A 26,080-nucleotide genomic window follows, 5' to 3' on the forward strand; every position below is an offset into this window, starting at 1 on the left:
AGACCACTGGACAACGAGGAGATCCAAAGAAGAAATTAAAAAATTCTTTGAATGAAACGAAGGAGGACACCAATTATCCTAAATGGATCTGCATGCAGCAAAAGCAGTAATAAGAGGAAAATATATAGCAATAGAAGCTCACATCAAAAAACAGAAAGAACTCAAAGAGAAACAACCTAATCTCGAAAGCTCAAAAGATCTAGAAAAAGAACAACAAAAAAAAACCCAGAACCAGTAGAAGAAAAAGAAATAATAAAAACCAAAGCAGAAAAAATGAAATTGAAACTAAAAAAAAAACAATCCAAAAGATCAATGAAACCAAGAGCTGGTTCTTTTTGAAAAAATAAATAAAATAGACAAACCCCTAGCCAGGCTCACAAAGGAAAAAGGGAGAAAGCACAAATACACAGAATCATAAATGAAAGAGAGAGGAAATCACAACGGACACAGCAAAAATCAAAAGAATAATCAGTAACTACTATGAACAGTTATATGGAAACAACAACAATCTAGAGGAGATGGACAAATTCCTACAACCTACAATCAACCCAAAGCTAGATAAAGAAGAAATAGAACACCTAAACAGACCAATTACAAGCAGCGAAATTGAAATGGTAATTAAAACCTCCCCAAAAACAAAAGCCCAGGACCTGATGGATTTACAAATGAATTCTACCAAACATTCAGAGACGAATTAGTGCCTATCCTTCACAAACTCTTCCAAAAATTGAAAGGAAGGGACAATACCAAACACGTTCTATGAAGCCAATATTACACTAATACCAAAACCGAATAAGGACAACACAAAAAAGGAAAACTATAGGCCAATCTCCCTAATGAACACTGATGCAAAAATCCTCAATAAAATTTTAGCTATCAGAATCCAACAATGTATCCATAAGATAATTCACCACGACCAAGTTGGATTCATTCCAGGGCACAAGGATGGTTAACATCCGAAAATCAACAACGTATCCAACACTCAACAAAAAAGAAATATAAAAACCATATGATAATATCAATAGATGCTGAGAAAGCTTTCGACAAAGTGCAACACCCATTCATGATAAAAGCCCTTGAAATTCTTGGATACAAGGAACATACCTCAACATCATAAAGGCCATCTATGACAAGCCAACACCAGTATCATTCTCAATGGTGAAAAAGCTGAAAGCAATTCCATTAAGATCTGGAACAAGACAAGGATGTCCACTCTCACCACTGCTTTTCAAATAATACTGGAAGTCCTAGCCAGAGCAATAAGACAAGAGAAAAGACATCCAAGGAATCCAAATAGGAAAGAAGAAGAAGCAAACTATCACTATTTGCAGATGATATGATAATATACATAGAGAACCCCAAATCTCCACAGAAAAACTAATTCAACTCATCAATCATTCAGTAAAGTGGCAGGATACAAAATCAACACGCAAAAGTCAGTGGCCTTCCTATACACAAACAATAAATCTGAAGAAGAAGAAATCAAAAAAAACCACCCCTTTTATTATCAAACAAAAAAATCAAATATTTGGGAATAAATCTAACAAAAGAGGTAAAGACCTATACAAAGAACTATAAAACACTGTTAAAAGAAATAGAAGAAGACACAAAGAAATGGAAAGACATCCCCTGCTCATGGATTGGAAGAAAAACATTATTAAAATGGCCATCCTACAAAAGCAATATACAGATTCAATGCTATTCAATCAAAATCTCAATGGCATTCTTCAAAGAAATAGAACAATTATTGATGAAATTCATATGGAATCACCAAAAACCCCGAATAGCCAAAGCTCTACTGAAAAAAAAAGAAGGAAATGGAGGCATCACACTCCCAGACTTCAAACTCTACTACAAAGCCATAATCATCAAAACTGCATGGTATTGGAACAAGAACAGACATACAGACCAATGGAATCGAATAGAAAATCCAGAAATAAACCCACAGATTTATGGTCAACTAATCTTTGACAAAGGAGCAAAGACTATGCATTGGAGCAAAGAAAGTTTGTTCAATAAATGGTGCTGGGAAAACTGGTCGCTACATGCAAAAGAATGAAGCTTGACCACTACCTCACACCATACAAAAAATCAACTCAAAATGGATTAAAGAACTAGACATAAGACCTGAAACCATAAAATACATAGAAGAAATATAGGCGAAAACACTACGGGATTTGCACATCAAAGACATCTTTACAGACACATCACCCAAAGCAGTGATAGTGAAGAGAAAGATAAACAGCTGGGACTACATCAAATTAAAGAGCTTCTGCACAGCAAAAGAGACAATAACAAAAACAAAGAGAAACCCCACCAACTGGGAGAACATTTTTGCACCCAACACTAATGATAAAGGACTGATCACAAAATCTGCAAAGAGCTGATGAGACTCAGCAACAACAAAGAAAATAATCCAGTCAAAAAAATGCAGAAGAGCTAAAAAGAAACTTCTCTGAAGAGGAATGCAAATGGCCAACAGAATATGAAAAATGTTCAACATCACTTGTAATCAGGAAATGCAAATCAAAACTACCATGAGATACCATCTCACACCAGTGAGAATGGCACATATTAAAAAAACTAGCAACAACAAATGTTGGCGAGGATGTGGAGAAAAAGGACTCTTGTGCACTGTTGGTGGGAGTGCAAACTGGTCCAACCACTATGGAGAGCTGTGTGGAGATTTCTGGACCTACTAAACATAGAGCTTCCATATGATCCAGCAATTCCACTCCTAGGTATTTACCCAAAGGACACAGAAACATCAATTCCAAAGAGCACCTGCACTCCTATGTTTATAGCAGCACTGTTTACAATAGCTAAGCTTTGGAAACAACCCAAATGCCCAAAAATAGATGACTGGATCAAGAAGATGTGGTACATATATACCATGGAATATTACTCAGCATTCAAAAAAGATAAACACATGCAATTTGCAGCAACATGGATGGCACTGGAAGGGATCATGCTCAGCGAAATAAGCCAAAAGAAAAAGAAAAAATACCGGATGGTCTCACTCATAGCAGGGATCTAGAAAACTTAAATAAGGGACCAGGAAAATGAATATAAGAAAGTGAAAATCAAAATCAACAAAAAAACTATGAACCAGAGACACTTTTGGGGGTGGGGGGGCGGGAGGGAAGGATTGGGGTCAGAATGGGGCGTTTTGCAATTGTATGGGGGAATATAAAAATAAAATTTAATATTTAAAAAAAAAAAAAAGAATATATGTCATATGATATCTATCATATTAATTAAAAACATGCAAAGCAATGTATGTATTACTTCAAAATACACAGAGGTAGATAGATAGACAGACAAACAGACATAGACATAAAGTAAGAGCAAAAAAAGGACCTATGAATGATATGAACAAAATTCAAGATGGTGATTACCTTGACCAAGCCTGGGGGTCAACAGACAATGGAGATTTAACTATATAGGCAGTGTTTGTGTGTTTAAGCTGGTTGATAGTTACTATGAAGTCAGTCTCTCCAAAAGGGCCAGGTAAGCTTTTCTCAATGTGTTCCAAGTAGGCCTCTTGATATGGGGAACTAAGGTTAATGAAGGTCATGTGAACTTTAGGAGGTAGACTGTCATCATTTAATGAATACAGATTATTTTGAGTTGAAATCAGTGAGGCCCCTGAAGGCTGAGGAGAAGCACAGTCCTTGTACCTGTTCCTGTCTTCTCTAGTTGAAGAGATCATCATTCCCTGAGCTTTTGCTCTTTTCCTAACAGGAGAAGCAATCACTGTTCCCCCTTTTGTGACCCAGAACAATTACTGTGGGGTCGTCTCATCCAAGTGTAGGTTTATCAGTGAAAAGGTCCTCTTTATCTAAATATCTCATCTTTACTCTCAGAGTGAGGATCGGTCACCCTCTTCTCCTCTGACACGTGAAGTCTCATCCTCTCTCTCCCTGATGTCGCAGGTCTCTAAACACAAAATAAATATCCCAGTCCATTGCATTATTCTTTGGAATTTACAACATTATAAATTCTCCATATGTATGTTATTAAATTAAGGGTTTTCTTTGCTAACCTGTTTGATGTTATTTTGATTACTCATCTAGCTCAAGCAGAATCCAGAAGGTTGGGGCAATTTTCCTCTACTTGCCAACATTATGCAAGTATTCACTCTGTAATTTGCTATACTTTTTTAATGAAGTTCAGGAGGGGGAAGAGAAGGAACCTGAAAGTTACCTGAGCATCTGGAATATTACTGAAATAACAGCATAAGATAACAAAAGTTTTAAGTAAGATAGTGGTAAGCTTGGCATAAAAGAAGCAGTGGCAAGGAAGGAATAAAAGGCATGATTGTGCCTGATAGTGTGTGATGGGTAAGAAAGGATTTATTAAAAAAAAAAAAAAAAAAAAACAAAAAAAAAAAACCCTCTCCCAGAAAGCAGACTGCACACATCTCTTCCCACTCCCTGTTTGGTGATGCACTATTGGTAGCTTGAAATTAGTTATTGTGGGAGTGCTTACACCATGGAAATCTGAGGAAGTTACATATTCAGGCTCTTCTCTCATTTTTTGTGGTTTGTTTTGTTTTGTTTAAGAGAGTCATCTTACTAGCATACAACTGTTTATAACTCCTTTAATTAGAACTGAAGACAATAAAAGGAAAGCAATTTGTAGGTAAACCATGAAGAACAAAGTTGTTCCTTGTTTCTTAAATTTCCAGCCTAGATTCAAGGCTACAAAAATCTTTGTTCTACTAGATTAAGTGAGATCAATTGTTTTCATGCATTGAAGACTATTTTGTGAAAATATTTTATATACAGAATCACTAAGAAAATCTACTTTGGATTTTTTCTGAAATGCCTGTGATGAGGTTCTATATACTAAGTTATTGAATGTCGTACTCCTAAGAAGACAACGAATGGTAAGAAGCAGGGAAAGATTATTATTTACTAACAGAAGTGGCTCACCCTGTGTCTCCCATTATGCATCCAGACCACGTATCTTCACATTTACACTCACCTAAAAAAAAAAAAAAATGCCACATTTACACAGTGAGAACAGGTGCTTAAAGTAGTTTCCACATTAAAAATAATATCTTCCACTTTATTCCTTATACATGTACCTTTTAAAATGCTTTCTATTTTTTCTTATATTTGAATTTTTCATGTAATGCCTAACAAAAATTTCCTTGGGCCCTATCAAGATTAATATTACTATAAATATCATATTTTATTCACACTTTTAAAGCATTCATATTAAGTTACTTAAATGAAATACTATCAAATACCAATGGAACAGTGACACATCACTACAGGATCCTGGTTTCATAGACCATTATGGGAATTCTTACAATTTCTTGTCCATTTTTAAAAGGCTTTTCACAAAGCCTGCAGCAAAAGGCAGTATAGTTTATGGATGAAGCAGAAGGGCTTCAGAATCAGAAATACCTGGAATCAACCAAGGTTTGCTACTTAATATATGTTAATCTTGGGGGCATTGCCCTTTTAAGATTAAGTTACTTTATTTGTAAAATAAGGCTAATAAATGATATCTTGCAGGATTGTCCTGAGCATTAAATACTTGATTTAGATAACACTGGAATTCAATTGTATGGCATATAATGTATGACTTAAACAGCCCATTGTTGTTATTAAAATAAACATATTTATAGTATTATTTAACAAAGTAAATGTATTTATAATATTATTTGTTAAAATAATAAAATAAACATAGTTTATTAACAACTTATTCCAAATACATAGTGTTTGGCCATTCCTGGCACAATAATTTCACCTCTATAGGAAAATACATTCCTCATAGATGCTAGCCCTAGCATATTTTACTAAGCCCATTATCAGGTCTGATGCTATATCTCTCTCATACAATGAGTTATTCTAAATAAACCATAACAAAACAGTGTATCTTCTATCTATATGCCTAGGATTCTCTACTAGACCATTCAAAATTACCAAACTCAGTTTATATTTGTCCTTTTTAAGTTAAATTCAACTGAGAATTTGTCATCACATAGCTTTAAATGTTTATCACATGTGAAGAAATTTTCATATAAATATGAATGTAAACATTACTTTTGAAAAAAAAATTGGTGCCCTGGCTGTTTATACTATCACCCAACTTGTTTTGATCAAGCAACTAAATTAAAGAAAGTCATTCCTCAAAATATTTTATAGTTATTCCATTCTAAACATAACTAAACCACATATGTACATAAACTTACCACTTGCTAACTTCCTTTTGTCTGAGATAATACCAACATTATGGGCTAGTGATTGAGCAAGCGTAACTGCCATTAAATCAGTTTTCCCAAACTAAAAAACAAACAAAGTACATATGAATGAAAATTATTTTTTATTTAAGGTGGGTCAGAGAAAAATGTCATCAAATAAATGAAGATAAGAAATCTCTAAGCATTTTATTTAACAGAGATTAAATACACAGAGGTTAGCACTGAACTGTTAAACATTGGAAAGAAGTAGTAAGAAATAAACCCATGTTTGATTTAGTCTAATAGGGAAGACAGAAATGCAGGAATTATAAATTCTTAGTAACTTTTGGGATTAAAAGCTTAAATCTAATTCTGAATCCAAATGTTACCAGCAACATTCCTGAAAAACTTAACACTTACATACAATTTAACTAGCCTTTCGGCTGACACAAAATAAAAATAAAAGCATAATTTAGTTTGAACTTGTTTATCTTTGTGCATCCACTTGCACCCCTGAAATTTATCCAAACTGAAAAGAATGTGGCTTCAGAACACAAATGATATGAATCATAGGAAGTTGTGATGACCTTTCGCCAAAAGAAACTTGAGACGGCCTAGGGATTTTTTTTCCAATATGTTGCCTCCCAAAGATTCAAATATTTTTATTTTGGATCATTTCCATCAGGTTTAGTGTGTCAGGGGTAAAAGGAACCTTTTAGAAAACCTGACATATATATATATATATATATATATATATATTTTTTTTTTTTTTTTCCTCCAAGAATTTGCCAAATACTGAAAAAGGAAGATTCCAGTTGGGTTGTTAGGTAGTAAGCCAATGCTTCAGGGAAGTACCCAATCCTTTGGAAAATCAGTCTAAGTGACAAACAGGGCCTTATTTTCAATGAAGGTAAAGATTCTCTCTATATAATCTGTAAATAGTTAACTCTTGATTTCTGTAAGTAGAATATGAACAGAATCCTCCCTATTTGTCCTCTGGTAATTTCAAGTAGCTATACTGGTTGTTAATGAAATGACCTAACATCTAGAGTTTATGGAATACTGAGAAATTATCTCTGAAATATTAGAAAAACATTTTCAGCCATCATACCACTTTGTATTGTACAGATGTTCACACCTACTTCATTCACGCCTCCTCCTTTCAGCAACGAGCAAATCCCACCAATATAAGCTGCCCCGCTCCGGCTACTCTCAAATTGACTTCCCCTTTTAGAAAAGGAAATGAAAAATGCTTACTGCTCACAGTTCAAATATCAAGTACCTCTCATTATTCATTTACCACATTTGTTTTTTCAAAGCACATAACATTTCTATACTCTATGCACCTAAGGTAAGGGAGAAATGTGAAAACTGTTTACATACATAGTTACAGAAAAGGGTTTCTGAGCTATGTTTCCCCACATGATCAATAACTATCTTAAATAGAACTTTTCATATATTTTTAAAAAGTAATAATATGTACTATTACATATACAAAAATCACTTCTGTGGTGTTTCTGTCAAAAATCTATAACTTGAATCTCAAAATGAGAAAATATCACAATGAGGAACATTCTAAAAAATAATTGACTTATATTCTTCAAAAATGTTTAGCTCAATATAGACAAAGAAAGACTGAGGAAATCTTTCAGATTAAAGGAGATCAAATAGTCATGATGATTAAATGTAATGGTGACCCTGGATTAGAATCCAGGTTTGGGGAAAAAGGGGATTAGCTATAAAAAAATTGAGACAATTTTAAAAATTTGAATATGAACTATGGACTAGATAAAAGTATTGCACCAAAGTTATATTTTCTGGTTTTAATAATTTACTATGATTATATAAGAGAATGTCTTTATTTTTAGGGAATACACACTTAAGTATTTTGTATTAAAGGCCCAATAAGTAATTGTCTCCAACTTTCTCTTAAATGGTTCAGGAAAAAAAATTGATAAATAGGTGGATGAATGAAAGGAAAGAAGGAAGGAAGTAGAGGAAAAGGATAGAAAGAAGGAAATCATAAAATAAATGGGGCAAATGTAAATAACTGATGAATCTGGGTGAAGGGCATAAGGTATTTCCTTGCAATACTCTTAAAATTTTCTGTAACTTTGAAATTATGTAAAAAAAAGTTACCTCCAAAATACACTCTTTTACTTTCATATTAAATTTCTTCAACAGCAGTGACTTTCAATAATAGGTTTTTTAAACGCCATTATATATAACTTGCTAATATTGCAAATATACATAAATTACCCAAAAAAATCCTAAGAAAAAATAAAATATGAACTCCAGAAATACTAAGCTCTCTCCTTAGAACCAAAAACAAAAATAGCATTAATAACAAATAAATATAATTAATTTGTTAAGAAGTCTCTGAGTATTAAAAGCACATTTACACAGTGAGTAGACTGATTAAATCCCTTGAAAAATTAAATGAAATATATATGCAATAATAGTTCAAAATTAAACTCATGACAATTTCAAGTAACTTATACTTTAAAACTTCTTCCAAATGTATCTGCCATATCAAATCCTAATTGTATTATACAGTAGAAAGGATACATCGCAGCTGTAAGTAATAGAACATTTAACACAGAACCAGAAAAAGTAATCATTACAGAAGTTACGTACGAAAAAAGGTGAACTGCATCACTTTTCTCTTTGATAAAATCCCTCCTGTATTTCATAAACTCACGTAGGGTGATCAATGGATTTTCAGATATGGCAAACTTGTTGTCAGCCGCCCAGGTTTCCATGGCAACCAATACTATCCTTGTCTTAAGTTGGTCTTTATATATCTAGTATATTAACAAAATGAACACACCAGCTGTACACATGGTAAAATCAAATGACTTATGAACAAGACTACAAAGTTCCCTTAATGGAAACACTGAGTTCTAGCTAGATGTGAGAAACTTGACTGTTTTTAGGACAAAAATTATTTTTCTAATTTACATGCATTTCCCTTGAGTAACAGTCAAACTGTTACAAGTAATCCACAATGAACAGAACACTAGTTAGAAACAAAAATTAGTTTTTAACAAATACCTTTAACCTTATTAAAAACTCTCCCAGACTCTATTCCTTGGACCCTAGACAAGGAATTCATGCCTTCTTGAGTCTCCCAGCAAAAAATGGAACAATGAAGACTCTCCAAGGAAATAATTTCTGTGCAACATGATTGACCCTGACTAAACTCATGGAGAAGGTACTTGGTGCTACCTTGTCCAGGAATAGATTGGAAAGGAGGGAGGGTATAATTACCCCTTTGCATCATTCCCAAAGCGCCAGGAACTCTTGAAAAAGCACAACTGCTGTACTTCTCCATTGTCAGAAGTACACTGTGACTATCTTTGTTAGTGGTTATGACTCTACCTTTTCATTTTAAATGTGAAAAATACAGGAAAAAACTTCAGGCATAAATCTGTGGGTATCTTTGACCATTTCCTTTTATCATCTCCCCAGTCAGAGATCAAAGTCAATAAAGTCATCTGCAAGGTTAAGAGGGGCTTTCAGGACACCTTGGCTAAAGTGTAATTTACAGCAGTAAAAATATAAGAATCCTCATCCATTCCATTAGCAGTCAGCAGATAAAATTCCTCTATTGAAATACTAAATCAGGTTGCTACTTACCAAATCTGCCATGTTCACCACAGATTTTGCATATGTATTTGTATGTACAACTGAAAGCCGATGTTTTTTAAACTGAAAGCAAAAGACAACAGATGAAGGGCTTTCAACATCAACAGCAAATGACCATCTCACCAGAGAAAATATGGTGTAATTATATATCCATAAAAAATACAAGAATTGAAGCCTAGTTCTTTACATATTGTGTAGTCTGAGGCAAGTTTCTTAAACGTTTGAAGTCTCAGTTTGCTCATCTGTGACATGAAGCAAAAAATATCCAGTCTATATCACTAGTTTATTTTTATCACAGGATTGCTTTTCAAAATGATAAAACATGAGCTATGTCTATGAACTGCAAAAATATAAAGACAAGTAGGTTCAAAGCCAGAAAAAGTGAATGTGAACATAGCTAAAAATATAAAAATTTTCAAGTTCTGTAAGAATTTAGTAAGGTGAAAAAAGACTTGGAAGTCATAAAGAGAGATTATAGGTTAGCAATGGGTCACATATTTCCTTGGTTTGACTTGAACAGTGTTTTTAAAATCAAGAATTGTGATGTAAAGCCTGATTTCCAGCTTCAAGTAAAAGCAAAACCCTCACATAGTAATAACTGGTAAGTACTGAGAGGCAGTGCCCCATTAGAGGCATGTGCCCATTCTTTCACCACAGGCCTCACTGCTCCCTGTTGTTTCACACCTCGCTCATTTCATTTGTGTTATCTGCCTACATGTGTCTATAAACATCTAAATTTGTGACATCCTAAAATGTCTAAAGTTTATGTTCTTTTTTTTTAAAGATTTATTTATTTTTTATTTATTTTATACAAGCACTGGGTACAGTCAGCAGCGCGGGAGGGTGAGAGAATTCACCAGAGCCAGAGCGGGGAGCAGAGCAGGCAGAAGGACCAAAGCACACTGCTGAGGGGAGCAGCGGGCGGCAGGAGAGGTCTGCGCACCATGTGGGACCCTCCTCTGGTGGCCGGGGAGCAGCCGGGGATCGAACTGGCGCTGCAGAGGCTGCGGGCAGCTTCGCAACCCAGGGCTCAACCGCTGCGCCACTGGAGAGGCCCAAGTTTATGTTCTTGTGACTTATTCTTATTTTGTAAAAATCTCAGGGAACAGTAACATTCACTGTATTCAGAAAGAAGGATAAAACTTAGTCCTAGACTAAACAAGGAAGCACTTAATCTTAATTGTATCATCATCATCACTACTATCAATAATAACAAAAATCAGTATTTGTTAAATCACATGTAAATAAATGACACATTTTCTCACAAATCATTCAAAGTAAATTAAAATGCACTAATACCTGAAATTAAGTAAAATTCAGCAATGTGCACAGCAGAACATTTTTAACTTAGAATTCTGGTTACATGGAATAAAAAGCATTATAACTCACTGTTGTGTTGTGAATGTAGCCATACTGACTACAACATGGCCATGAACTGAATATACAACATTCTCATAAATTGAATATATTACATGGATTGAATATGACAAAATAATTGCCATTTTGGAAGGAAGTTTTGCCAATTCTTATTCTAAAAATCTCTACTGTTTAGCAATATAGCTTTTCCATATGGTTTATTGCATTGCAAGAAAGAAATAGAAATAATTGCTTTTATTAGAATAAAGCTATACATTTCAAATTGAAGTATCACAGTAATGGTGCCTCACTCACTTATTCAATATAAAATGGAAGCTTCCATTTTTGTTTAAATCTTGATATTTTAGTAAGAGGAGATACTAGTCCATATATTGATCAAGTAAGTTCAAAAGTTGGCATTATGAGTAAAAAATATTATTGCAACCACATAAAATACTGCTAATTTCTTCCACCTAATATGTTTTCTTTTTGCAGGTTATCTCTGAATAATAAATATATTTGGTTACACAAATACCTTCTCCATGTTATAGCTTTATGGACTTGTTTTTTTTTCCTAAACATATATTTATGCCTATTAGTGTTACCTTACCCTTGACACTGAAAAAGTTCAGCAAAACCTACCATGAGATGATCATTCACAATCATCAGTTCAATATATTTGGTTTCTTCCTCTACATTACGTGGATGTCTTCGAAGCTGCCATAGAATGAAAGAAATGTCAACTAAATAAACACTATGAACCTCACTGTAGAAAAACTAAAGAATATGCTAAATATTAGTTTCTCAGATCTTAATATTAAATGTTCTCACTGTACCCACCCACAAAATAAAGGTAAACAGTTTCTCAGATCTTAATATTAAATGTTCTGTACCAACCCACAAAATAAAGGTAAACATGTGAGGTAATGGACATGTTAATTTGATGGAGGGAATCCTTTTACAATGTATATACAAATATCAAATTATCAAATTATAACACATTAAGCACTTTATACTTTGTCAATTATACCTCAATAAATCCAAAAAGAAAAACTTTAAAATAATCTAAAAACTATGGGAGAAATAAAATTTCTTCATTTTATTCCTTTTGCAGTGGCTTAAATGTTCATTTACTTTGTTTTTGAGTAGATAATGATTTTACATGATTCAAAATTTAAACAACATTTTGGTTGTAGGAAAACTATGGTGACCACACCTGAGGTCACCCGAGAAGAGAAATCCTATGTGAAAAGATAAACAAGGATGTTTAAAAAATAAATTTAAACAATACAAAAATATAGAATGAAAATCTTCCTCCCACATGTCCCCCATCTCTCTAGTTGTTACACGACATCAAAAATAGCACATATAGTTATTGGTTTGTTTCAGAAATATTTTTATATATATATAAATGAAATATGATATATATTTTTTACTCCCATTTATTTCACTCTTTTACATCAGATTATTTTCATTTCACAGTATACCTTGGAGATTATAAGATCTGAAGCATATCCTTTATGGTTTAATTTAAGCTTCTGAGGTTCTCTGACAGTGTATAGGACCACAATGATTGGTACTTTTAGTCTATAATCTCCAAATCTGGGATTGAGACATGTCCCTACCTCTGGTAAATTTTAGGGATGCTTCAAGTGATGCAGGGATTTTGTTAAGATAGAGTTGAGAGTTTCCAGGCAGCCTTGGGTTATATAGTAAGGCTGTATCAACAACAAATTTTCTCCACTTTCAAATTCATGATCAGTGAATGCTACTGGCAACAACCACTAACACAGCCTTATTCCTTTATTCTCTGCAATGAATGTATACCACAATCTTTAAAAAGATCTACAAAGTTAACTCTTCCATTATGCCATACTTCAATACACATTTTTTTTCAGTAAATCTTTTTGATCATTTGCCCAAGGATCATTTTGTGATATAATCAAACCTAATCAGTACCCAAATATTTGTTTTGAGTGCTGCACTACAACAAACTAAAATGTTGTTACCATATGGATTTTGTTTCATTGCCAATGGCATTTACAAATCTCAAAACTTTTTTGTTTCCAAAAAGTTGGAAAACCAAGCTGATATGGAATAACACCAGGCTGATAATTCTGGGTTTGGGAATCAAGAATAACATAAACTGCCCGAGGGCAATGCCACTTTTTTTTTAAATGCATGTTTTTATTATTACAGTATCTGCTCAGTTAATTAAAGAGATCTGAGTCTTTCCACTTAATATAGTAGACTTTCTAACAAGTCTCAATATTTTCTTAATGTCAGAGAATTGTCACACTGGTCACATGATTTTTGAGCACTTCACCTGCACAGATTCAGTTTTCTCAGGGAGAAAAATTAAGACTTTTTCTACTTAGCAAATCACTGAATGTTGGAGATGTTTATGAAGAACTTCAAGGAACATGAGAAAAGAAAGTGATAGTCTCTCATCTCAAAATTTATGAAAATAAAAATATATATTATTACAATATATATATTATCACAAAATACATGATAGTAATTCATGGAACACAGAGGCTCTCAGAGGTAGTATATAAAGCATATGTGACTACAAGCACTTCACTTAGACCAGACTTTCAAAATCATAATCCTATCTGGTTCCTTCAACTATTTGATTTTCTCTCATCCTGTGAGTTTTTTTTCTCTCTCTCTCTCACACACACACACACACACACACCCACCATCATGACAAGGGTGATATTCCAATTCTGAAAAACAGAGATCTTATTTTATATAAACCATTTACTAGCTGTATGATTCAATCATCACTTTTTTCCGGTGAAAGAGGAATAATAGTATCCACTTCATGTGATTTAAAGCACTGTACATTTGCTATTATTATAATTAAGTTCAAGATCCATCCCAGATGCCAAATGTGATAATAGCATTTTGTGGCTTCAAAACCTGATGAATTCACTCTTAAGGGGATATATTTAAGAGGATAAGTTCAAGGATCTATACGAGTGAACTCTACGATGTGGTGCATACCCAGGCCAGGAAAGAGGCCTATGATAGAAAGAACCTGAGGCCACAGCAGGGGCATCCATCTATAGAATGAATAATCCATCTATAGAATGAATAACCATATTTTCACCTCTATTGTGAGCCCTTTTTTGAATCTAGGAAATAATATGTCCCATCTCCACTGCTTCTACAAATCTGTCACCCTACTGTGTCCCACACCTGACAAATGCCTGAACAATACTCACCCTATCATAGAAACTTAACGGAGGTTAAGTTGATTGGTAAGTATTTTTAAAACATCATGACATATACCTGTAAGTACATACCTGCCGTCTACTCCTTTTTGATCTTGGCTTCAAAATAAATTTTGGTGGAGTGATGTTCACATGTTGGAATTCTAAAAGGGAATAAAGATAAATTTTATTTAATTTAATGTGTTTGCTAAGTTTCTCTTATACAGGGAAACCAAAGTTTTACTAACTTTTCCTAGTATAAATTATATTATTATACTTTAATTCTTCACTATTAGCAGTGTTTATTATATTATTATTTGTAAGTTATAAATTATAAATTTATAATATAAAATGCTGCACTTAAATTCTACTTAATTATTAATCTTATAACTAATAATTATTTATAAATTATATAATTATGAATTTTATAATGTTACACTTAATAATATAAAACACTAAATTATGTAATTGTGTAAATAAACATAACACAAATGAATACAAATCAAAAAACTCACACATCATCCTTGTTCTAATTTACCTGAAAATGTTTCTCATATTTCTATAACTATAATCACATTCTTCATAAGGAATCTTCTAAATGGCAAACTTGACCTTCACTTCCACTACAGAAACTTCATTAAAGAAAACCAATATTGACAAAGATGCAGAGCAGTTAAAATACTCAAATAGTGCTGATGAGAAGATAAAGAGAAAAAAATACTTCGGACTAGTAGCATCAGCATTATTTGTTAACTTCTGTAAATGCAAATTCTCATAATTTACCCAAGATCGACTAAATCAAAAACTCTAGAAATCAATGCAGCCACTATGGAAAACGGTATGGAGGTTCCTGAAAAAATTAAAAATAGAACTACTACAATTCAGCAATTCCACTACTGGGTATACAGTCAAAGGAACTGAAATCAGGTCTGATTGCAAAGAGTTGTCTGCCTTCCCATGTACATTGCAGAAATATTCAAAACAACCAAGAAATAGAAGCAACCTAAATATACACTGATGGATGGATGGATAAAAGAAGTATGGCATATACAAGTACAATACAATATTATCCAACTTTTAAAGGAAAAGAGGGAAATACTGCTTTTTGTAGCAACATGGACAAACCTAAAGAAAACTGTTAGTGAAAGAAGACAGACATAGAAAGACAATGCTACATACCACTTATTTGAGAAATCTAAAATAGTCAAATTCATAGAAACAGAGAGTGGTATATGATGACTGTCAAAAGCTGAGGGGAAGAGGAGAGAACAAGAAGGTACTGATCAAAAGGTACCAAGTTTCAGTTATATATAATGAATAAATCCTAGGGATTGTACAGCTTAGTGTCTGTAATTAGCAGTGCTACATGCTATAGCTATAGTGCTATACTAAATTTTTTTGCTAAGAGTGTAGCTCTTATGCTAAGTGCTCTTATCATAATCATAATAAAGAGGGCAGGAGGGAAAATTTGAAGCTGATGGATATATTTAAAGCACAGATTATGGTGATGATTTCATGGTGTATATTTATGTCCCAACTCATGAAGCTATATATATTAAATACATACAGATTTTTGCATGTTGATCATACCTCAATAAAGTGGTTTAGTGAGTTGATTCTGAAACTTCAGAACACTGTTGTATATATACAGAAGAATGAAATTCAGTCCCTAAAGAGGGAAGTAAAAGAAATGCAGGAGATCAAAGAATTAATGGAGGTGCTAAAGAACTCTGGGAAAAGCAATGAAAGAAGAATAGATGAAATGGAAGAATGAATAAGTACTCTTGAAGACACAGAAATAAAAAGAACTAAAACAGAAAAGGAAGGAGAAGTACGAAGGAAAAAGACCGAAGAAAGAATTCGGGAACTATCTGACTCCATGAGGAAAGGAAATATAAGAGTTATAGGAATCACAGAAGGAGAGGAGAGAGATGCAGGAACAGAGAAAATGTTCAAGGAAATAATTGAAGAGAACTTCCCAAACGTGAAGAAGGAGCTGAAAATTGATATACAAGAAGCAAGAAGAACACCAAACTTCCATGACGAAAGGAAAAATACAGCAAGACACATAATAGTAAAGCTCCCAAGAATCCAAGACAAGGAAAAAATAATGAAGCTGACAAGAGGGAAGAAACAGATAACATTCAAAGGAAAACCAATCAGACTGACACCAGACTTCTCCGAAGAAACACTACGGGCAAGGAGAGAGTAGAGGGACATAGTCAACAGACTCCAAGAAAACAGATGCCAACCAAGAATACTCTATCCCGCAAAGCTCTCCTTCCTCTATGAAGAAAGAATAAGGAACTTCCCAGACAAACAGAAACTCTGGAATTTCATTATGACTAAACCCCCACTCCAAAAAATACTATAAGGACTCCTAAAGCCAGAACCGCAGAGGGACAAATAACAACAAAAGAAGGCCAAAAAAAAAAAAAAGTTATTAAAATAATAAATAAAGAAAATCAAAGGAAAGACAAACACAATAGCAAATACAAATGCTAACATATCAATACTAACTCTAAATGTAAATGGACTAAACTCTTCAATAAAAAGACACAGAGTTGCAGCCTGGATTAAGAAACAAAACCCAACCTTTTGCTGTCTCCAGGAAACATATTTAGCTGCAAAAGATAAAAATAGACTCAAAGTTAAAGGATGGAAAACAATCCTACAAGCAAATGGACCAAAAAAGAAGGTAGGAACAGCTATACTCATATCAGATAAAACAGATTTCAAACTCAAAAAGATAAAAAGAGACCCCAACAGTCACTACATAATGATCAAGGGGACAATACTTCAAGAAGAAATAACACTCATTAACATACATTCACCAAACGAAGGAGCACCAAAATATATCAGACAACTATTGTCATCTCTGAAAACAGACATCAGAGAAAACACATACGTAGTGGGAGACTTCAACACACCACTATCAACAATGGATAGATCAACGAGACAAAAAATAAGTAATGACACTAGCTCTAAATAAGGATCTAGAGAGCTTGGGCTTAACAGAAATCTATAGAACAATACACCCCAAAAAATCTGAGTACACATTTTTCTCAAGTGCACACAGATCATTTTCCAGGATTGATCACATACTGGGGGCACAAGACAAACATCAACAGATACACCAAGATTGAAATTATACCAGCCATCTTTTCTGACCATGAAGGCATCAAACTAGAAATAAACCATAAAAAGAAGGCAAGGTACTCTCCTACCTCGTGGAGATTGAAACCCACACTACTGGAAGTCCACTGGACTAACAAGGAGATCAAAGAAGAAATTAAAAAATTCTTTGAATTGAATGACAAGGAGGACACCAATATCCTAAATGTATGGGATGCAGCAAAAGCAGTAATAAGAGGAAAATATATAGCAATAGAAGCTCACATCAAGAAACAAGAAAGAACTCAAAGAAACAACCTAATCGCAAAGCTCAAAGATCTAGAAAAAGAACAACAAAAAAAAACCCAAAACCAGTAGAAGAAAAGAAATAATAAAAACCAAAGCAGAAATAAATGAAATTGAAACTAAAAAAAAAAATCCAAAAGATCAATGAAACCAAGAGCTGGTTCTTCAAAAAAATCAATAAAATAGACAAACCCCTAGCCAGGCTCACAAAGGAAAAAAGGGAGAAAGCACAAATAAACAGGATCAGAAATGAAAGAGGAGAAATCACAACGGACACAGCAGAAATCAAAAGAATAATCAGTAACTACTATGAACAGTTATATGGAAACAAGTTCAACAATCTAGAGGAGATGGACAAATTCCTACAACTAACAATCACCAAAAGCTAGATAAAGAAGAAATAGAACACCTAAACAGACCAATTACAAGTAGCGAAATTGAAATGGTAATCAAAAACCTCCCCAAAAATAAAAGCCCAGGACCTGATGGATTTACAAATGAATTCTACCAAACATTCAGAGACAAATTAGTGCCTATCTTTCACAAACTCTTCCAAAAAATTGAGAAGGAAGGGATAATACCAAACACGTTCTATGAAGCCAACATTACACTAATACCAAAACCAAACAAGGACAACACAAAAAAGGAAAACTACAGGCCAATCTCCCTAATGAACACTGATGCAAAAATCCTCAATAAAATTTTAGCTCTCAGAATCCAACAATGTATCCATAAGATAATTCACCACGACCAAGTAGGATTCATTCCAGGGACACAAGGATGGTTCAACATCCAAAAATCAATCAACATTATCCAACACATCAACAAAAAGAAATATAAAAACCATATGATAATATCAATAGATGCTGAGAAAGCTTTCGACAAAGTGCAACACCCATTCATGATAAAAGCCCTTGAAATTCTTGGGATACAAGGAACATACCTCAACATCATAAAGGCCATATGTGACAAGCCAACAGCCAGTATCATTCTCAATGGTGAAAAGCTGAAAGCATTTCCATTAAGATCTAAACAAGACACTCTCACCACTGCTTTTCAATATAATACTGGAAGTCCTAGCCAGAGCAATAAGACAAGAGAAAGACATACAAGGAATCCAAATAGGAAAAGAAGAAGTCAAACTATCACTATTTGCAGATGATATGATAATCTACATACAGAACCCCCAAAAAATCCATAGAAAAACTAATTAAACTCATCAATCAGTTCAGCAAAGTGGCAGGATACAAAATCAACATGCAAAAGTCAGTAGCTTTCCTATACACAAACAATAAATATGAAGAAGAAGAAATGAAAAAAAAATCCCTTTTATTATTGAAACAAAAAAAATCAAATACTTGGGAATAAATCTAACAAAAGAGGTAAAGGACCTATACAAAGAAAACTACAAAACACTGTTAAAAGAAATAGGAGAAGATACAAAGAAATGAAAAGACATCCTCTGTTCATGGATTGGAAGAATAAACATTATTAAAATGGCCATCCTACCAAAAGCAATATACAGATTCAATGCTATTCCAATCAAAATTTCAATGTTATTCTTCAAAGAAATAGAACAATTATTGATGAAATTCATATGGAATCACCAAAAACCCCGAATAGCCAAAGCTCTCCTGAAAAAAAAAAGAAGGGAATGGAGGTATCACACTCCCAGAGTTCAAACTATACTACAAAGCCATAATCATCAAAACTGCATGGTATTGGAACAAGAACAGACACACAGACCAATGGAATCGAATAGAAAATCCAGAAATAAACCCACAGATTTATGGTCAACTAATCCTTGACAAAGGAGCAAAGAATATGCATTGGAGCAAAGAAAGTTTGTTCAATAAATGGTGCTGGGAAAACTGGGTCGCTACATGCAAAAGAATGAAGCTTGACTACTACCTCACACCATACACAAAAATTAACTCAAAATGGATTAAAGAACTAGACATAAGACCTGAAACCATAAAATACATAGAAGGAAATATAGGCGAAACACTACGGGATTTGCACATCAAAGACATCTTTACAGACACATCACCCAAAGCAGTGATAGTGAAGGCAAAGATCAACAGCTGGGACTACATCAAATTAAAGAGCTTCTGCACAGCAAAAGAGACAATAATAAAAACTAAGAGAAACCCCACCAATTGGGAGAACCTTTTCGCACACAACACTAATGATAAAGGACTGATCACAAAAATCTGCAAAGAGCTGATGAGACTCAACAACAACAAAGAAAATAATCCAGTCAAAAAATGGGCAGAAGAGCTAAAAAGAAACTTCTCTGAAGAGAAAATACAAATGGCCAACAGGCATGTGAAAAAATGTTCAACATCAGTTGTAATCAGGGAAATGCAAATCAAAACTACCATGAGATACCATCTAACACCAGTGAGAATGGCACATATTAAAAAAACTAGCAACAACAAATGTTGGCAAAGTTGTGGAGAAAAAGGAACTCTCCTGCACTGTTGGTGAGAGTGCAAACTGGTCCAACCACTATGGAGAGCTGTGTGGAGATTTCTTGACCTACTGAACATAGAGCTTCCATATGATCCAGCCATTCCATTCCTAGGTATTTACCCAAAGGACACAGAGACATCAATTCCAAAGAGCACCTGCACCCCTACGTTTATAGCAGCACTGTTTACAATAGCTAAGCTTTGGAAACAACCCAAATGCCCAAAAATAGATGACTGGATCAAGAAGATGTGGTACATATACACCATGGAATATTACTCAGCATTCAAAAAAGATAAACACATGCAATTTGCAGCAACATGGATGGCGCTGGAAGGGATCATGCTCAGTGAAATAAGCCAGAAAGAAAAAGAAAAATACCGGATGGTCTCACTCATAGCAGGAATCTAGAAAACTTAAATAAGGGACCAGGAAAATGAATAACTATAAGAAAGTGAAAATCATAATCAACAAACAACTATGAACCAGAGACACTCTATGAGGAGTGGGGTGCGGAGAGGGGAGGGATTGTGGTAAAAATAAGGGGGTTGCAATTGTATGGGGAATATAAAAATAAAATTAAAAAAGATAAATAAAATACCTAGTTTCAAAAAAAAAAAAAAAGAATATAGGACATTAATATTACCTACTGAGAAAAACCTCTAATCATTGAACAGTTAGAATACTCTTGAATTTTTACTTGAGTAACACTCTTTTCCATTTAGGTGTGCCTCACTGCTTTCTTTAGAGATAAGAAGTGCTGTACAATATTCTTATAAGAGCTACTGTTATCCCTTCCTATGTCAATGGTTTGTTTTACCCAAGAAGTAATTGTGAATTCTTTGTGGAGAAATGCTGAAATCTGTGATTACATTTTTAAAAGACAGATAAAAAGAACTATTAAGCAGTGTGCCGAGAGCTGTTAGCATGCTTTTAGTTTTAGCAATCCCAAATCTAACTAAATATGTATTATTTTATGAAAAGATTATACAGAAGATATGACAATATTTATATGGAATATATTTTCACATTTGGAAATGGAAAAATGCACAAAAACTCATTATAGCAGCAGCAGATTCTACCAGTCTCCAAAATAGCGATAAAGAATATATTTATACACATATTCTAAAATATTGTAATAGTATGTTTCAACTAGAGACTGGGTAATTGTAAAGAATTTAGAAACTCTTTAAAGCCTAGGAGTCCTTTTATGCCTAGTGTCACCAAGATGCCAATAACATGGTCGACATGATGACAATATGACAAAAGAAAGTTTCACCATTATCTCCTTAGAGCTTTCTTGTGTTGAAATTTAAATGGACAATAACTTAAACCTAAACATATCTTGCATGATTTATTATTCTTGTACCCTTTACTTTGCTGACAAGCTACAGCTAAGATAGTTATAGAGGAATGAAATGATTCATGTTAACAAGTTGCATCTTTTCAAAAAAAAAAATAAATGGGCCTATAGACATGCTGGAAAAGAAAATATTAATTTCACAAAGAGCAAAGAATAATACAAAGTGTTACTCTCTAATAGTTCTTTCTTAGAAAAAGCTATGCTGAAACAAAACTAAAGATAAGAACAAAGGGGAAAATGATTAAGAGGTCATGCCTATGTTTATAAAACCAGTATTTTACCAAGAGCGAATTTTTATATATTTCATCTGTGCAAATCAGGTTTTACCCAAAGATTTTTCCTAAAGTACCTTTTTAAAATGTTATAATTAAAAGATGTTTTTCTTCAATGTGCTCAATCTGTCTCTTTCCAAACTCATCCACTATAAACAATAGGTCAGTTTGCATTTTATTAGCCCTCTTCATGTCACCTGATTTTATCCCTAAAAATGTTATGAGCAGTCATAGGCTAATGATACTCTATATATATTAGTTCTAAAGCATTAAAATTAATTATTAAGTTGTCTTTTTAAAAAATCACTCTATGAATACCATACCAGATGGAAGATCATCCAAGGGAAATTCAAACAGTCTGGATTTGTATACTGAATGAAAACGGAAATCCTCCTGAAATAACACAAACAGAAGAGATTAAGCACATACAACCAGACATCTCCAATCTCAGACAGTCACAGGTAGGGAAGCTGAGACCCTTACAATGAGTCTGTATTTCCTGGGTTTAGAAAAGCTTTGAGCCATTCACAACCCCTCCCATTCACACCTGTGTTCTCCCAGCATCTGAGTGGTATCCTATTAGAAGCAAAAATACCTTCATGGACAGAGAAGTCAAAGCTGTGTAATGGAAAACAAATGAATGGATCTAATCCCCCAAGGAGAAATGAGACATCTGGGAAAATGTGTTAATGCTCTTTATGACTGTTTCTTTTTCACAAATCTCTACCCCTCTTTTAGAGCCAAATTGCTTTGCCAGGCAAAGACTGCAGAACTCACAATTTTCCTGGTATTGGAGAGCAGAATGACTGATTTAAACAGATGCCCAAAGAGGACCCTGCTACAAATTTTTTTTTAAAAGATTTATTTATTTATTTATGCAAGCACTGGGTACAGTCAAAAGTGCGGGAGGGTGAGAGAATTCACCAGAGCCAGAGTGGGGAACAGAACAGGCAGACTGACAAAATACACTGCTGAGGGGAGCAGCAAGCGCGGCAGGAGATGTCTGCACGCCATGTGGGACCCTCGCCAGCGGCCGGAGATCGAACCGGCACTGCAGAGGCCAGGGGCAGCTTTGCAGCCCAGCGCTCAACTGCTGCGCCACCAGGGAGGCCCCAAATTTTAATAGTAGTAGAAAATTCTGTGAAAACACAGATGAAAAGCTACGTTTTGTTTAAGAAAGATAATGAATATTCAAATAACATCTTCAACTGGCTTCATTCAATCACCAAAAAAAATGATGTCATAAAGTCAAATTTTGTGATGTAACCTTCAAAAACATCACAGAATCAAGCAAAGTGACAGGATAATCAGCAGTAGGCATCCAGGAAATAAAACACAATATAGAATGTTTCCCAAACAAGATCATCTATGGGTAGCAAAACAATATGTAACACCTGAAATTATCTCCCTCCCTAAATGTTTGACAACGTTCATGATGCAATGAAGAATACTTGAGCATACAGAGCTAAAAAATAAGTATATTCTTCCATTGGAACAGAAGTTTTTCTCCATAATCTATATATTAATTCAATCCTTTTCTACTTTTTGGAAAACAACTGTTTCAACTAAAGTGAGTGAAAGAATTAGGAAAATCTTGATTTCTTTCATCTTCATCAGCACAAGGCCTTAAAAACAATGAACAATAGAGAAAAATTTGGAAGCTAAAAAAACCCGGAGAGACAGAAGATCACATGTGTAGTTTTGATCTGTTATGAATTGACTGTGTCCCTTTTGGAGATGGGCCTGTGAGGAGTTGATAAATGTTAAAACACATCATAATGGTGGGGTTTAATCCCAAAGGAAGAGAGACATCAGTGTTTGCTCAAGAGCAGACAGTCTGCAACCCAAGGAGAGAGACCTCAACTAATACAGTAATACTGCCTGCATCTTGATACTGGACTTCCAGTCACCAGAACTGTGAGTAAATAAAACTTTTATTCTTCAAGCCTCCCAGTATCTCCTAATGGCAGTCTGAGCAGACTAAAACACCTCATAGCACATTATGGTGAAGATAGCAATAGAAGTTTCACAAGATCACAGAAGGAAAGTATCTCTAACATAACGGAGGAGTAAGAGACAGATTTTTTGGAAACACATGTGGTTTGATTTACCCAATTTGCCAATACACACACACACACACACTCTTATATTTGTATATATGTATATAAGCAGATGCTTATATGTATACATATATTAACATATATGTATATATTTTAATACACTAACCCTGAAAATATGATAATAAAATAGAGGAGAAAAAGTTCCCAGCATCGATTTTTACATTTGCCACAGCAAACAGAAGGAGCACTTACTTGGGAGGTATCATTTTCTTCTGGCTCAATAAGATAGGTGTGGTTTCCATCATAGAACATCCCACTGTGAAGGACAAGAAAACAATTAGGCATGACCATCAACTCTTGCCTTAGAACAGGATCATTTAAAACTCAGCAGCGGGCCTCCCTGGTGGCACAAGGAGTTAAGACGCAACCTATGAAGCTGTTCGCAGCCTCTGCAGCACGAGTCTGATCCCCCAGCCAGCCAGGGAGCAACCCACATGGCACGGCAGACCTCTCCTGACTTGCCCACTGCTCCCCTCAGCAGTGTACTTTGGTCAATCTACCTGTTCTGTTCCCCACTCTATCTCTGGTGAATACTTTCATCCCCCACACCTCTGGCCTGTGCCCCAGATCTTGTATGCATAAATAAATTTTTAAAAAATAAAAATCAGCAACAGCCAGAGGGCAAGTTTACTTCTCAATACACATGTCCAGTTACCACCAGATACATAGCACATGATGACACCACACACATATACACACAACATGCTACTGAAAGGAAAAGGCCCCTATTGATTTTGCATAAGCAATAGAATCCCCTCATCCTCCTTCCAACATATAATTCTAAGACTTTACTATGTAAATCGTTACTGGAAAGCTTATAAAAATGCAAAACATGGGCCTCCCCTGCTGGTACAGCGGTTGAGTGCTGGGCTGCGAAGCTGCCCGCAGCCTCTGAAATGCCAGTTCGATCCCGGCTGCTCCCCGGCCACCGGAGGAGGGTCCCCACATGGCGCGCAGACCTCTCCTGCCGCCCGCTGCTCCCCTCAGCAGTGTACTTCGGTCCTTCTGCCTGCTCTGCTCCCCGCTCTGGCTCTGGTGAATTCTCTCACCCTCCTGCGCTTCTGACTGTACCCAGTGCTTGTATAAATAAATAAATAAATCTTAAAAAAATTGCAAAACATTCAGGGCCCTCCTCAAGTTTCTTGGCTGCGGCCCAGAAAGCTACATGTGAAAACAAATCCCAGGTATTTCTGAGACAGGTTATCAGAGACTATGCTGAGAACTTCCAACCCACCATAAATCTGGAATAAGTTCTAATAACAAAAGTTGACACATGTCAACAACCTACCCCAAGCTAAATAATTTACATTCATTTCAGCATTTCTAAATCTAGGAAGGTAAAATGGCTATCCTTATTTTACAAGTAAGGAAACTAAAACTGACAGATGAATTAACTTGCCCAAATTACATAACCAGCAAGAATAGAGGCAGGAACTGAGCCCAGCTCCTGAGCTGCCTATCTGCAATCAGCTACGCACCTTCACTCATTCAAAAGGCTAGGTGTTGGGGACACAGTGGGAACAAAACGCTAACCAATCTTCTGCCCTCACAGTGCTGAGGTATATTCTAGGACATATAATAATATAGAATAAACAAATTATATACTATATGGTGATAAACTCTAGAGAGAAAAATAAAGCATGTAAAGGGCAATAAATGATGCCAGAGAATCAGATGTGGAGACCAAACCAGAGGGTCAGAGTGAGGCTTCACAGCAAAGGTGATATTTAAGCAAATATCTGAAAGAAGTGAACAAATGAGTCACAACAGTATTATGCAAAGGTATCTCAGATGTGAGCTCCCAGGTGAGAGAATGGTGGAGTGTTCCAGGACTATCAAGAATGCATGGTGTCTGGAATAGTACGTGAAAGGAGGAGAGTATCCTGAAATGAGGTCAGGAATAGTGGTGCATTTTATGTAGATCTGCCTGAGGAATTTGGCTTTTACTCTGAGAGAGATGAGGAACTAGAAGATTCCAAGCAGAGGATAAACAATCTCTCTTAAATTTTAAAAGA

General features: G+C 34.8%; 1 protein-coding gene across 8 annotated transcripts in view; it reads right to left on the reverse strand.

Moving 5' to 3' along the window:
• Window positions 1-26,080, reverse strand: part of ADAM22 (ADAM metallopeptidase domain 22) — a 207,059-nt gene that overhangs the window by 59,122 nt on the left and 121,857 nt on the right. For all 8 annotated transcript variants that reach the window (XM_037510432.2, XM_037510415.2, XM_037510408.2 and 5 more), the window contains exons 6-14: window positions 24,258-24,321; window positions 22,269-22,338; window positions 14,512-14,582; window positions 11,843-11,917; window positions 9,836-9,907; window positions 8,834-9,000; window positions 7,339-7,423; window positions 6,209-6,299; window positions 4,938-4,989 (exon numbers count right to left, since the gene is read on the reverse strand). In XM_037510432.2, coding sequence (XP_037366329.1) covers window positions 4,938-4,989; window positions 6,209-6,299; window positions 7,339-7,423; window positions 8,834-9,000; window positions 9,836-9,907; window positions 11,843-11,917; window positions 14,512-14,582; window positions 22,269-22,338; window positions 24,258-24,321 — 747 coding nt within the window. The remainder of the gene's footprint in view (window positions 1-4,937; window positions 4,990-6,208; window positions 6,300-7,338; window positions 7,424-8,833; window positions 9,001-9,835; window positions 9,908-11,842; window positions 11,918-14,511; window positions 14,583-22,268; window positions 22,339-24,257; window positions 24,322-26,080) is intronic.

The sequence above is a fragment of the Talpa occidentalis genome, unplaced genomic scaffold, assembly GCF_014898055.3.
Source record: "Talpa occidentalis isolate TD23 unplaced genomic scaffold, MPIMG_talOcc4v2.1, whole genome shotgun sequence".
Taxonomy (NCBI): Eukaryota; Metazoa; Chordata; class Mammalia; order Eulipotyphla; family Talpidae; genus Talpa; species Talpa occidentalis.